The 16,270-nt window shown below is 34.8% G+C and overlaps 1 protein-coding gene across 3 annotated transcripts in view; it reads right to left on the bottom strand.

Moving 5' to 3' along the window:
- LOC107887067 (vacuole membrane protein KMS1) overlaps positions 1–16,270 on the bottom strand; it is a 33,787-nt gene that overhangs the window by 10,410 nt on the left and 7,107 nt on the right. For all 3 annotated transcript variants that reach the window (XM_041102457.1, XM_041102458.1, XM_041102459.1), the window contains 2 exons: positions 7,404–7,703; positions 6,795–6,952 (listed from right to left, as the gene is read on the bottom strand). In XM_041102457.1, coding sequence (XP_040958391.1) covers positions 6,795–6,952; positions 7,404–7,703 — 458 coding nt within the window. The remainder of the gene's footprint in view (positions 1–6,794; positions 6,953–7,403; positions 7,704–16,270) is intronic.

A 16,270-nucleotide genomic window follows, 5' to 3' on the forward strand; every position in this document is an offset into this window, starting at 1 on the left:
TACAATGTTGCTGAGTGTACCCGTGATGTGCGAAGCTTCGAGCCTTGCGGTGGGAATAGTATGGTGTTCAAGCATCAATATATAGGAATGGCGAAATGGAGGAATGGGTGGAGGAAAAGAGAAATTAGAATTTGATTAATACTCCGCTATTTGGGATTGCTCGAAGTAAACTATGATGTGCAAATATTTGGGCCTTGTTGGGGAACACTTCTCTGTTCGAGCATCAAGGTGGATATAAGATAAGACAATATTGACGGCTTTAAGGTTTCATAGAGCAATACCCATGACGACAGTCAACATATTTGATGAGACGACACCGCCAAAAGGTTTAAGGTGTAAGACTATAGCTCAACTATGGCAACCAATGGAGCCCACCAAAATAATAAATATGGGCGTATGTTGTGTAAGACCATAGCTCGGCTATTACATCATAAATATAATCTACCAAGACAGAGAACATAAGATAGTTTGCTAGAATAGCAAACACAGGATAGTCCGTCGGGACAGTTATCACGGGATAGTCTGTCGAAACAGTAAACACGGGATAGCCCGTCGGGACAATAAACATGGGGTAGTCTGCTAGGATAGTAAACACAGGATGTAAGGGGAGTAAGACCCTAGTTCAAATATGACAACCAATAGAGTCCACTAGGACATTAACCACGGGATGGATCATTAGGATGTTATCTACAAGATGTCACATATAAAGGAAGGGTTAGAACGAAAATGTAATTAATGGAGAGCGAGTTTGAGGAATCCGTCAAACAAAGCAATGGAAGTAGAAAAGGGAAAACAAACCGTCTGAACAATAATCATGAAAGCCGACAAGGCAACAGGGTGGTAACATAGTAGGAAACGATCATGAGAAATGACATGCTAGTAGGTGTCTGGTGTTCAAAAGAACAAAAGATGGCTTAACCGAGGATCACATATAAGCTCCCATCATGAAGGATCTCTAAATGGTGCTCAAGGCAACCCTGTACACTCATCATAATGGAAAGTACGCCAACTCGTCCTAAATGAAATGAGAGATATAGAATCCCAATTAAGTGAATTGCCAAAAAGGAAAACATCTAGTGGCAGATATGTCTATCAAGACTATTTTTCTTTAATGAGAAACTAGTGTGAAAGTACTGGCCAAATGACTAGTTTCGTAGGGAACTGATATATATAAGAGAAATTGTAAACTTAGATGGCCACTCATATGATAGTTTACTAAGTATTGTAGGCCAAACAGTCCATAACAAAAGGGCATGTTACACTTAAGAGTAAGATGTGGCGAACAAGGCGAGTTACGATGATGTAAACTAATATCTATTTAACCAAAGTGGGACTTAGCCTACTAAAGTGGCGAAAGACCTCATTAGTTATACCAACAAAGGCAATGTCAGTAAGTCCCTTGGGACTAAGGTAAGAAAAAAAGATCTCCATAGATTAAACAGATTTGAAAATATCGCCAATGGGTGACATAGCCAAGGGGCCATTAAGAGTCCAAAAGACCCCTTTATAAGGGCATGGTGGAGGGAAAAGTCCACACTGGAAGTAACTGGAAGGAAAAAAATAAGTAAAGGAAAGACAGAGTCTACAGATACGACGAGGTATCATAGGAACCGTCGAGACTGAGTAAAGGTTGATTTGGATCATCCCGAGGAAGATCACTTAGTGATCAATCCACTTAAAGATAAGTTCGAGAAAAGAAATAAAGGTCGCCAACCCAAATAGAGAGATTATTTCGAGAAAAACCAAGAAGAGTTCTCTTTTTATTACTCCGTCGAATTTGAGCTAATTCACATAATATGGTAAAGAGACTCACTAAGTTCTTTGAACTTACAAAATCTGGTTTATGTATGCAGAACTCATTGGACGAGAAAGGATCAAATGAAGGACCTAGCCAGACAGCGATAGATCGAGGGGCGATTACTAGTTTGGTGTCACTACGCCTAGGGGACGGATGTTTTGTAGCTAGCTAAATGACCAAATTTGAAAGGTCTTAAGGGAACTTGAAAGGTCATTTAAGGCTTATAAATTTTATTCTAAGTCATTCATGTAAAAGAAAACTTTTGTTTGAAATTAAATCATATTTTGTGAGAATATTTCTCTCTTGGTTCTTCATTGAACTGTTCAAACTTATCAAACTTTCTTCAAAGTTTATGGCATTCAAAATTTGTCTTATCACTCCATTTACCATCTCGGGTTGTGACAACTTCGATACACCAATATTTGAGTATAAGGTCAAGTTTAAACGGGTCGTAGTTTTAATATAGCTACGATTCTTTAGAGAATTCAAGTGCTTCAAATTAAGGTTTCCACCTTTTGAACCATTTCAAGATGATTCTTCAATCAAGTTTTTTTCCAAACCCACAAAGCTCGGGAAATCACATCATATTCTCACATGACATGGATACTTTGCATGAAAATTCGGTCGGAGTTAACTTTCTCATTTCTATGCCTTTTATGTTAAGATAAAACTATAGTTTGGTGTGTCTACCTAGATTCTACAAGCGAGAATGCTAAAGAATACTTCTCTAACCCTTTATAGGCTTTCATGACCAAGAATGGATTCTTCATCAATCTTTATCTATTGATACACCATCAAGAACGAAGAAACTAAACAAAATAACATATATATTTTTGAGACAATAAGAGCTCATTTATTTCAAAAAAAGGTTCCTTAACAATTCCAGAGTGATGTTATCACAATGACTTGCTTTCTAATCAATCTCATGCCCTTTTCTATACTAAATGGTGATAGCACATACAATATTTTATTTCTAGTCCAAGACATTATTTCTAGTGCAACCAAGCATTTTCGAGAGTACTTGCTTTGCGGGATATTCAGACCCATGTCACTAAATTGGATCTTAAATATTTAAAGTGCGTTTTTGGGATATTCTCACCTTCAAAAGGGGCATAGGTGTTACAGTTTAGAGTCTACTAATGTTTTTTTCTTCTCAAAACGTGTACATTATTTTCAGAAACAACTTCATTAGTGGTTTTAATATAGAGGGACGATGATAAGTGGTTCTTGTATTCCATCACATCTCTAAACTCTTCTATTCATCAAACACAAAATCCGGATCCTTTGGCACCTACTTTATTCCTAATCCTATTGCTCCTAATTCGACATAATCATCGATTACTTAAGTTTATTCCAGATGAAAGGCTGCTCATTATACAAGTCCTATATCGACCTTTTTATCATCAAATCTGACATGTGGTCTGATACATGCACGGATAGGGTGAAATTTATTAAATTTCATTCACCAAAGTTGTCAATTTTTAAGTTTAGAAAATCAGTAGACTGACGACGTCTTTTTGGATAGGATCTAGGCATTTCTAGGTTGGGATATATTCATGGAGTTCGAATATCTATTTTTTAGATTTGAAACGCACTTTGAATCACTCGATTTCAAGTTTGGGAACTCAAATTATAATCGTTTTAGTGAAGACTGTGCAAGTAGAATTTCTAGACGAGATTATGACGACAATTACAAGTTTCGGGCTTTTAATTTGAGTTTAAATCATATTAGGTTCAGGTTTTGGGCTAAATTTTTATTATATATGAGCCCAGTATTGTATTTATCAGCTATTATTATTTTATTATTTTATTATTCCAAATTTTTATTAATTATTAAGTAGTTTAAGTTATTTAAGAGTTTTATGTCAATAAGAAAGTTTAGTTTAAAACTACTTCTTGTTTATATTAATTAGAGTTCTAGTATACTTAAAAATTTTATTTAGATTTATTTAGCTAGCCTATATATAGGCCTTTGCATTGTACACAAATCATTCAATTCATCATTATTCAACTTCTCCTTTAAATTAATAAATTCTCTTTGAGTTTTCTTTTCAAAAATTTCTCTCAAGTTTCTTTTTGAAGAGTTTTAATAATCTTTTTATATTGTGGGATATAATCTTCAAACTTTTTCTTGTCAATTTTTCTTTCTTGGAGGAAAAATTAGAACCGCTTGAAAGGGGTTGTGTATTCTTCGTGTTTCTAAGGCTTATTAGGACTTCTACATACCATGTTCTATATTTTCATCTATCTTCTTTATTTTCTTTCTTATTGTTCTAATCGTAGATTTACTATTCTATTTAGTTATCTTAGTTATTTATTTTAATTGTTTTATCTAACTTGGAATTTGATTGCGTTTCAGATTATGTCAAAATTTAAGTTTCTTTCCAAACGTCTAGAGCCCTAGGTTAAATCCGTGACTTTGACAAACTTTTCGATCTACTTCTACATTCATCCGTCTCATTCCGTACCATGATCTTGACCTTCCAATCTCCCTACGCAAAAGTAAACATTAATGTACCTATCTCTTTCTAATTTTGTTTCATACAACCATTCTTCTCTTTTGTCTTGCTCTTTAATTGTGTCTTTAGACTTTGTTTCTATTTCTAAAATAGTTGAAGAGACCTTAAGTCATACTAGTTAACGTGATGCAATGAAGGAAGGAATACATGCATTAGATGAGAATAGTACTTGGGACCTGGTGGATGGCTAGACTTAAGCGAGACTTGTTGCAAAAGGATATCCTCATACTTATAGGGTTACTTAGTCAACTACTTTCTCCTTTATGGGCAAACTCACTTATGCTCATCTATTCATTTAACATATTGCTTCTCGAAATTGATATTTACATCATTAGATATCACAAATGCTTTTTTCAAGGTAATGTCCAAGAAGAACTGTATATCAAATAACTAGACCGGTTTGTTGCTCAAGAGGAGTATAGAAATGTCTATCATTAAAAGATGTCTTTTTTTTTATTGATTGAAGCAAAGCCCCTAGGCTTAATTTACCAATTTTAGTGAAGTAGTTCTAAAGTTTTGGCTAAAAAAATGTAAACGTGACCACTCACTCTTCTATGGACAATTAGTAGTTGGGATTATCCTTCTTGTGGTGTATGTTGATAATATGTCATTACAAAAGATATAGTCGTAGTCTCTTCTATCATTTTTTCTTCTTGCATACCAATTTTCACACAAAAGATTTGGGATAGTAGTACTTCTTGGTGTAGAAGTCACAAGTAGCAAAAAGGAATTTTTTTTTCTATTTTAGATAAAGTATGTTCTTGACCTACTTAAAAAAAATTGGAAAGTTGGTAGCAAAACCGTGTAGTATTCAAATGGTACCTGATGTGCATCTTAGAGATGATGACGATCCTTTTTATGGTCATAAGAGATATGAGAGGATAGTTAGGAAATTAAAACACCTCATTGTAACTCAACTAGATATTGCATTTCTCATGACTTTTGTTAGACAATTTATGCCTACACCTACATTGAAACATTGGTCAAGAGAAAATCCTTTAAATACCAACTATTAATGAAAACAGACCAATTTTGAATTATCCCAAATTTAAATTATTTAAACATTCCTCAAAAATATTATATTATGATATACCCTAACATCCTTAAAATAGATATACAAATAAATACATAAAAATAAAAAAACACTTTCATTATATTTTTTTTTTTCTATTTTACGTGTCCCAAAAGGGCTAAAAATGCTTAAAGCATTAATTTCTTTCTTTTATAATTTTTTTTTTAAACTTTGTCTCTACATTGTTCGTTTTTCTTCTTCTCTTTTGTCTCCATCTCAATAAGAGCGCTCTCTCTTTGTCAGCAAAACGCGCTCTCTCAACTGTGTCAATACGAGTATGACACCCCAAACTCTTGAGTACTTGTAACAAAGGTCGGAACATTCATAAACTAGTAAAACTTTGATGCAATAATCAAATTACTCTTTACATCGCCTCAAATCATGTCTATCACGAAACAATCAAACCTATTGAGGTTGATTTTCACTTCATTCATGAGAATTTTAGACAACACAATCTTCACTGGATATGTGAAATAAGGGGTCAACTTGTTGATTTATTCACAGACACAAAATGAGAATCACCTATGTAACAAGCTAGGTATATAAACATTTATGCGTCAGTTTGAGAGGCAGTGCTATAGATTCTTAGGCGAAGATAGTTGGCATGATATAAACCTTAATTCTAGGATAGGAACTAATTTGATTTCTTTTATTTCTTTCGTCTTTTATACTATGTAAACATGTCCCCAGTTAAAATATAACACACATTTTCTCCCATTTCTTCTATCTATTAACACATGATTAATTAGCTTAACGATTATAGAGACTTTAAAAATTAAGGTTTACTTTGTTCACCAAAAACAAGTGTAATCCTTTGCTTTTATCTATGTAGTTTCTATTTTCTGGTACACTAGTTAAGAACGATATATAGTACTTCAACAGAAATTTGGAGATAACTAGTATAATCTCTACTTATATTATTCTTCAAATGATAAACAAATTAAGTTTGATATTATTTGTATAATATTTATTTTATAAATAAAAAAATAATGAAACAATAAAATAATTCAATCAATATTTGTATAATTGATAAATCTTATAATTTTATAATTTATCAATTAAAATAGTATACTTCTATTTTTTGAGTAATAAATCTTAAAAAGACAAATGACAAAAAAATAGAGATAGAAATTCAAAAACCGACCGATTAATTACGTTTTGACAATATAATTTGATTTATTTGGTTTTAATAGTTTATTCGGTTCTTAATATATAAATCTTAGTAAACATTCCAAAAGTGTGGGCATGACCGCGGAGGTATAGGTTTGCACATGCAAAAAAAGAAAACACAGGGATAACATAGACAAACTAAGATGCACTTAAAACAAAACGTTAAAAGAAGCATCAATATTTTGCTTTGTTCAAAAATTGGGCTGTGAAATGAAAAGAGTGAATTATAACTAACCGAGGCAAGCACTAAAATGGTGAAGAAGTTCATGTGTTGGGAATGGGATAACAACCAACGTTTGATCTGGTTCAGGCGGGTAGCTATGACTCCATTATCCTTACTTGAGGAAGCATCCAATTCTTCCATAGCATTAAATTTGCCGCCTGATAGACTAGCTGTATACACCATAATGCAAGACGGATAATTTAACAGTACAGACTAGTAGAAAATCTAATTGGAAATAACAATCTTTAGAAGATAACAAACATTTAAACAAAGAAAATCAAAGAATTTCAACATCATACTCACCTTTCAAAGCAGAGACAAACGCTAAAAATGGCAACTACATTGCAATCTTAGGCCAATTTGATCAAGAAACAACATTTAAATATTTGAAGTTACGAATCAAAACAAAACTTTAAACAAGAAATCCATTTTTCATAAAGTGTTAAATAAAAACAATAAGCTTCATAATATCTTGGAACATAGGGGGTCAAGGAACATATGGGAGCAATGATAAAAGGGTTAGGGCCAGCTCTTCAAGAAATGCCCTTGCAGCCTACTAAACATAATTTCTTCTAGCAAATATTGTTATGGCAACAAAATATATAAAGACAATGCTCCTACCTGCCCTTGAGATGAAGTAAGGAGGAAGCTCCCCAAGTGCAGTCCCAAGACCCCATAAGATAGCTTCCATTTGCACCTGTGGTAATATGCTGCTGATGGGAACCCTTGACCCCTGTGATGATGAAAACAATGGGGGCCCAAACTCTCCGCAAGATTTGTCCAGCCATGAAGGACCGCTCTTCAATTGTATCGTATCATAAGGAGCACTTTTCAGGTCTATTCGTCCACATTGCATAGCTTTTATTGTAAAGAAGGCAATATGAGGACCCAAATAAAGAACAAAAGTGTGCAAACCAGATCCTGGTATACCAAATGTGGAGTAGAAAAGTTAAAAGGAACATTTCTTCTGGTGACCCAAAACATAGAAAGAAAAAATAACAAAACAGTATTAAAGTGTAATCAGATCGGATTCTAGAAATTTTCTTTGGCACAAAAGAGTAAATAGCAGAAACCAGACAAAGGGATATCCTCTCTTTCACCACCTTAAAATTTTGAAAAAAGAAAGAGTATTCCATGCACAACAATTCTTGAAATACTCATTGAAGTTCTTCCTATATCCCAATTTAGATTAGAGATATAACGATCAACACAACCCAGCAACTTTAAAAATTAGAAAACAAGAAGAACTAGAAAGAAATACATCTAAAAGATAAGATACATGTTTCAAAGATGAAATAATTGACTATTTCTACAATGATCATTTGACATCTGGTATGTCAACCATTGTTTAGTAGGAAGGGTTTAAACAACCTACAGATCAACTGGTATATGTTAGGATGCACATTGTAAAGGCTACAATAGAAGACAAACAACAAAAGATCAGCCAAGATCAAGGGCATAACTGGCAGCAAGGATCAAGGAATTAAGAAGGCAAGATCTGCAAAAATTAAGGGCATAACTGGAAACAAGTATCAAGGGATTAAAAAGATAAGATTTGACCTAACCTCTAGAAGAGTTTGTCTAGAAGAGTTATCCAATCAAATCTAAAAAATTCTACTTCTAAGTAGCAATAGCTCCAGGGTGTGACCACAAGGTTATGAAGCAGTCAGCACCATTGTCCCTGTGAAGACGGTCCTACTGGTGTTCAAACAACCTCCTTCGTTCTCAAGTGAACCAAACTTGATTTTCCCACCTATGATGGTACTAAGGATCCATTGGGCTTATTAATAAGGTTCCAGTAGCAGTGTTCAACATGAAAAAAAGGCCCAAATATGGTTCTACAAGTTTGAACAAGAACAACCAAACCTACCTTGAGTGTGGTTCAAAGAATTCTGCCGTTTGAGGTTTGGTCCACCATTGAGGAGAAACCATTTGGTGAACTCTTAAACCTTTTCAAAACCAACCATTTATGATTACTTGAGCTAATTCCAAGCACTAGTATCTTGATCCACTTCAATCTGACCAGATTAGCAGGTTGACATTTTTTCTACAGGCCTATCAGATGAATTAAGAGTGGAAGTGGAACTTCAGCGCCCCAAAATCTAATCACAGCCATGATTTTAGTCCATGCATTTAGAAGAAAATAGGGTTTGGCTCGATCTAAGGAGAAACCATAGCCAATCAAGACTTAGACATCATCAAAGGCCTTCTTCACACTATCCATACTTGCAATGAAAACTAAAAATTTTGCTAGAGAATTTCACCAAAAAAGAAAAAAAAAATTAGCAAGAGAAAAATCAGCCTCGATATCAAGCGTATACAATACCAAGGGGTTATACTTCAATGTGGACCAAAATCCCACACTTCGAGGCATCAATGTAAAAGACGTTCTTGGTTAGAAGTAGAAGCTTGTCATCCAAATGAACAAAATACAAACTCCGGTAAAGCCCTAGAAATCTCACTTCTTACGATCGCTGGAGTTCAATATTCATAAAACATGCAATTATCGGCACAAGTTGATTACCCTCTCAAAATTCTAGTTAATCTAGACAGCACCTATAATTTTCTAAGTGAATAACCAGCTAAGAAATTAGTTCTCATCAGCAAAATAGCTGATATGGAAATTAAATGGAAATGGTGCAGAAATACATGGCTTAGGTGTTTGTAATTCGGTAAACATCAAAGTGGCAAAGCACATTTTTATTATTGAGTTTTTTTTTTTTTTTGTCATTTCAGTTGATGGGTTTGGTGTAGTTTTAAGGTTACAATGGATTGAACATTTAGGTCAAATATTAGTTGCCACAAATACAACTCATGGATTAGAAGACTATGTTGCTAGAATTTTAGACTTATTCCAAGATCCCATTGGACTTCCTAATTTGGGCATGTGACCACAAGATACATATGCTTCCAAGATCAGGCCCTATCATGGTTCACCTTTATCGATATCCATATTTGAAAAATTATGAAACTGAAAAACACTCAATCAAAATGTTGAGTCAAGGGATTATCTAACCTAATACATCTCCATTCTCTTAACTAGTCCTATTGATAAAAAACAAGATGGCACAAAGAGATTCTGCATACACCACAAAAATTGAATGCCCCAGCTATGAAAGATAATTTTCCAATTTTGATAGTAGAAAATCTACTAGATGAACTACATTGAGCCCAGTTCTTCACGAAATTCGACCTTAAATCAAGTTACCATCAAATTGAATAAAATAAAAAAAAAAAAAAAAGAATTGGCACTCACTAAGGCCACTTTAATTTCATGGTGAAGCCATTTGGATTGACCAAGGCACTTTTAGCCTTCCAAGCACCTATGAAACTACTACAACGATGCATGTACAGATGGTGTTAAATTTATTAAATCCTATTAATTAAAATTATCAATTTTCAAGTCAAAAAAATTATTTGACTTGTGATATATTTTTGGGTTGAGATGACTGGAAGCACTATACCTATCTTCAAAACACACTTTAAATAACCTAATTTTGAGTTTGGGAACTTAAGTTATGTCTGATTTAATGAACATTATACGAGCAAAAAATTTTGGACAAGATTATTACGAGAATTATGAGTTTTTAGCCTCATTTGTGTTTAAATCATATAAGGTTCAATTTTAAGAATGAACTTTGATTATATATAAGTAGACCTGTCCATGGGCCGGGCGGCCCGGCCCGGCCCGACAACCCGCCCGAAATATGGGAGGGTTCGGGTAAAAATATAGGCCCGAAATATGGGCTTGGGCAAAAAAACGGGCCGGGCCTCGGGCACCACTTTTTTGGCCCGGGCCCGGCACGGCCCGAATATAATAAATATATATTTTTTATTTTTATTTTTAAATTTTAAATTTTAAAATACTTTTAAAATAATTTTTTTATTTTTAAATAATTTTTTAATGTTTATTTTAAAAATGGGCCGGGCCGGGCTGGGCTCGGGCTTATGATATTTTTTCCGGGCAAGGCCTGGGCAAAATTTCAGGCCAATATTTCGGGCCGGGCCGGGGCCGGGCCGAATATTTTTTCCGGGCCCGGCCCATGGACAAGTCTATATATAAGCCCCCATATTGTATTTATAAAGTTTTATATTTTTTGTATTTATTTAGTCCTTTTAGGATATTTTTAAGTATTTTAAGTTGTTTAAAAGTTTTATATTTTTTAGTTGTCAAGAAGATTCAATTCAACTAGAAATACTTCTTGTTTAGCCAATTAGAAGTTTAATTAAATGACGAGTTTGTTTTTAATTCAATTTGTAGCCTATGTAAATGCACTATCATTATTCATTATGTAAGACCTTGATTATCTAATTAATAAAAGTAATCTTTGAAGTATTTTATTTTGCAAGACTCAATTCCTGTTTTTATTCAGAAAATTCTTTGTACTTAATCTTATTCAAAATTTTTGAGTAAGTTCTTCAAACTTCGGGTTGCCAAGAGCTTGTTCATGGAGGGTCTGTTACAACCATTGGTTGAGTTTGTTGGGAAATATTTCTCAAAGGGTCAATCGAACACTTGCCATTCTAATCATCTCCATCGGTTTATCTATTCCATCTTCCACCTTTAATTTTCATTTTTTTTATTTACTTGTTTTTATTTCATTCGTTCATTATCATTCGATTAATCATCTTCTCTGTTCAATATTGCAAGTTCTAAGCTTCTTGCTTGCTGCCCAAACCTAGAGTTCATTCTAGAGCACCCCAATTCAAATTGAGTCTTTTAAAGCTTGAAACAATTTCGAATCATATTGAGACTTTTGGGACTTGTGTGGACTACCCTCATATCAACAACCTTATCTATATAATTTGTTCTCGTTTTATTTTATGACATTTTTATATATAGAAAGTCTTGGGAGGGAACACATTTAGCACATTATGAAAATCTTGGAACTCTTTTGTGCTCATCACTTATTCTTGAAAAGGACTATGTACATTTGGAGCTAAACTAATGGAATACTTGGGGCATAATATTTTCACTGGTGGAGTTTCAAGAGATACTCACCTTATACGAGGCAAATCACTAGTTTCAAATACTCGATGGAGCAACAATTGACTACTTCCCCACAACAACATTGGCTTAGCTAGTTTATGGGACTTGATTTCAAAATTGAATACAAGGTAGGAAAACTCAACAATGTGGCTAATGCCTTACCTTGTAGAGATGAAGAAGAACCATATGTTGTATCAAATACTTCAATTCCATTATTTTAGGAGGAGACAAACAACTCGAATAGTTACTAGAATTGAGCAAAAGGCTTTCGACACGCATTGGGCCATTAGAGAAGGCTGATTATGTAAAAACGGGAATATATATCCTCACCCATTTTCTTTTATTACTACTATAATGTCCACATTTTATGGCAACACAAACAAAGGGGTGCAAACAACTCTCCAATGATTTTGTCAAGACTTTTGCTGAAATGGCATAAAGACAGATATTCAAACTTTAGTGGCATCTTGCTTCAATTGAAAAATGAACGAAGTAGAGCATTTACATCCAATTGCTTTTATATCCACTACAAGTTCCTACCCTCATTTGGAACATCTCAAAAGATTTCATTGATGGCTGATCGAAATTAAGTATGCTATATGTCGTTGACATATTTTCCAAATTTGCACATTTTATTCATGTGGCCCATCCATATTGTATTGTTACTGCTGCTCACATTTTCTTTGAGGAAAAATTTTCTTTTACATGCCTTGCCTTAATAAATTGTTTGTAATAAAGACGCCATTTCCCTAGTATTTTTTTGGAAGGAATAGTACAAATTTGGTGATACTCAACTTATTTCTCTTTTGCCTATCACCCACAAATAGATGGCTAGAAGGAAGCTATCAATAACACGATTGAAATGTGTCTTCATTGTTTCAAAAGAGATAATCTAGGAAGTTGGATCAACTAGATTCCTTAGGTTGAATATTACTACAAGATGACTTTCCGCGTGGCCCTAGCCAAGAGAGATGAGATGTAAACTGTAATTCAGTATCACTTATTGCAAGCACAAAATTCCATGAAGAGAACTTATAACCTGTGAAAAATCTAGAATTCTCAAGAAGTTTATTGATTCGCACTAGAATTTCATAATATTTTCCACAAAATCATCTTGTAATATTTTCGTAATATGTTATGTGGCTTTTATCTTGTAATTCTGTAATTCTGTAATTCTGTTTCATAATGTTTTCTTTAGAGCTAACACTTGGTTTTTTTAACAAAATAGACCAAAAAGCTCTTTTCCATAAAATCCCTCGAAATTCATTGATAAAATATCATCATCACTCAAATTAAATATAACATGCAAATCTAAAATGGAATTCATGACAATATTTTCACTGTTTAAAGATGGAAGGATAAAGATTTGATCCACGACATAACATATATGGAGAGGAAATACTAAAAGAATAAATAGAGAGAAAGAAGACAATATGAGAAAGAAACATACTTTATTTGTGGTAAAGCGATTAGGAATAAAAACTAGATAGTTTTAAAAGGATTAAAAGGTCAATAATTATGCTGAATTTAAAAACATTAACTCTGAAGGAGGAGGTTTGGCAGCAGTGGATGGTCCTACCGGAAGGGCCACAAAAAAGGTAAGAAGGGGGCCGGAGGAGTCTCTGAACCCTGTTGACCCGATTGCGAACGATAAGGGAATCAAGATGGCTTCGAATAAACCGCAGAGGCACCATGGAAGGATAAAATTTTGGGATCTTCATTTGAAGGGGAGAGGTTTCAAACTGATGAGGATATAGATCTTCTCGAGGGAGATGCTAAGAAAGAAATGCTCGATGGTATTCCTTCTGTCATTTTTTCAGATAGAGTTTCACCAATTCATTGCAAACTTATGGATAGAACGGCTATAGTGAAGCTAATGGGCAGGAAGATCTCTTATCCGACAATGGTCAATAGGCTTTTTTGTGGGGGTCTTCTACTTCTAATCGCAAGCCATCAAAAGTAAGTTGGAATGTCTGTTGTAAAGCCAAAAACAATGGTGGTTTGGGGTTAAGAAGCTTGCAAGTCCAAAATAAGTTGTTCCTTATGAAGATTGGCTTTAATCTGATTGCTAATATAGATGCGTTTTGGGTCAAAATTCAAAGGAACAAATATAATGTCATAAGTTTGATACCTGATAATATTCGACATAGTAATCCATTTTACTTATGGAGATCCTTAATGCACATTTGGGACAAGGTCAAGGAAGGTATAATCTGGATTATCTAGGATGGTCATCTTGTGAAAAAACTCAGAGGAAAAATATTCTATTATATTTCTACAGCTTTAGTTTACAGATTATAAAGAGAGGAATAATCATTTTAAAGGAAACAATTCCTAATTTCCTAAGAATCGGTAACTGAGATTAGTTTCTATTTACAAGGGAACTACTAGTAATAAGGTAAGGTTTCTATCCTTAATTATAGGAATTCTAACACTCCCCCTCAAGCTGGAGTGTAGATGTTAATCAAACCCAGCTTTCCAATAAGTTCTTCAAACATGTTTCTGTTCAAACTTTTAGTTAACATGTCTACAACTTGTTGTCTAGTAGGTAGGTAGGTGATGCATACTTCTCCTGAGTGTATTTTTTCTTTTATAAAGTGACGATCTATTTCCACATGTTTGGTCCGATCATGATGCACAGGATAATGTGCTATGCTGACAGCAGCCTGGTTGTCACAGTACATCTTCATAGGTCTGGTATAAGACACTTTTAGTTCTCCCATAAGTCTTTGTATCCAAACTCTTTCGCATATACCATGAGATAGTGCTCGATACTCTGCCTCTGCACTGCTGCGTGCTACCACAAACTATTTTTTGCTCCTCGTCACGAGACTACCCCAAACATAACTACAATAACCGCTTGTAGAGCGTCTGTCATTAACAGAACCTGCCCAGTTTGCATCAGTGTAGACTTCCACGCTTCGGTTGACAGTCTTCTTGAAGTACAGGCCTTTACCAGGAGTTCCTTTTAGATATCTTAGTATTCTATATGTAGCTTCCAGGTGCTTCTCACTCAGGGCATGCATATACTGACTAACAACACTCACACTGAAGGCTATGTCTGGACGGGTATGAGATAGGTAGATGAGCCATCCTACTAGAAGTTGATATCTCCCCCTGTCGATTTCTTCTCCATCCTCATTAGTTCCCAATTTAAGGTTAAACTCCATAGGAGTTTCAGCTGGTTTGCTGCCCATCAAACCAACTTCCGACAGTAAATCAAGAACATATTTCCTTTGGGAAATGAAGATACCTTTTTCCGACCTTGCTACCTCCATACCAATAAAATATTTAAGACTCCCCAAGTCTTTAAGTTCTTAACTCTATACCAAGAAATTCTTTCAATCTCAAAATTCTGCTCGAGTCATTTCCTGTTAATATTATATCGTCGACATAAACGATAAGGATGTAGCATTTACCCTCTTCAGAGTGCTTGTAGAACATGGTGTGGTCTGCCTGTCCTTGAATGTAATTTCTGCTAGTCATAGCTTTTTCAAATCGGCTGAACCATGCTCGTGGAGATTGTTTTAGCCCATACAAGGACTTCTTCAACTTACACACTTGGTCCTTGTTTTCTTCAAACCCGGGTGGGAAATCCATGTACACCTCCTCATTTAATTCCCTGTTGAGAAAAGCATTTTTTACATCCAATTGAGTCAAGTGCCAATCAAGGTTGGCAACAAGAGATAGCAGGACCCGAACGGTGTTTAGCTTGGCAACGGTGCAAACGTCTCGTTGTAGTCGAGACCATAAGTTTGGGTGAATCCTTTAGCCACAAGTCGAGCTCTGTACCGGTCAATACGGACGTCGGGTTTAAATTTCGTAGTGAAAATCCATTTGCACCCTACGGTTCTTTTCCCTTTAGGTAGATCCGAGACTTCCCACGTTTTATTGTTTTTGAAGGTCTTCATTTCTTCCATCACGGCTTGTCTCCACTCAGCTGATTCAAGAGTCTCTTCTATATTTTTTGGAGTTTTTACAAAATCAACATTAGTCACAAAAGCTTTGTAAGACTTAGATAAATTTCCATAGGATACAAACCGAGAAATAGGATGTTGAGTGCAGCTCCTTGTACCCTTTCAAACTGCAATTGGAAGATAGATGGATGGTGACGGAGGTGGGACTTCTGTTTCAGAATAGTCCTCGGTTGGAGATGTAATTGGCACTGCTGTATCAGTTTCAGGAGAACGATTCCGTCGGGAGTAAACCTGTATTTGTTGTTTTCCTTGATCAGGTGGCTATTGTACTTCGGTGGAGGTATTGTTATTGGGAAGTACAGTGTTAAATTCTTGCTGCACAGGGGAAACAACTAAATCTGGGATAGGTTTGTTTGTGATAGTAGTAGTAGGATCAGGAGGTATAATGAGGAGAGTATTAAGGGTCTTATCTTCATTAAAAATCTCCCCCTAAAGATGAAATGCTGCAAAGTATGGTTCATTTTCAAAGAAGGTAACATCCCGAGAGACAAACATTCGGCGCAATGTTGGTGAGTAACACT

The sequence above is a fragment of the Gossypium hirsutum genome, chromosome D10, assembly GCF_007990345.1.
Source record: "Gossypium hirsutum isolate 1008001.06 chromosome D10, Gossypium_hirsutum_v2.1, whole genome shotgun sequence".
Taxonomy (NCBI): Eukaryota; Viridiplantae; Streptophyta; class Magnoliopsida; order Malvales; family Malvaceae; genus Gossypium; species Gossypium hirsutum.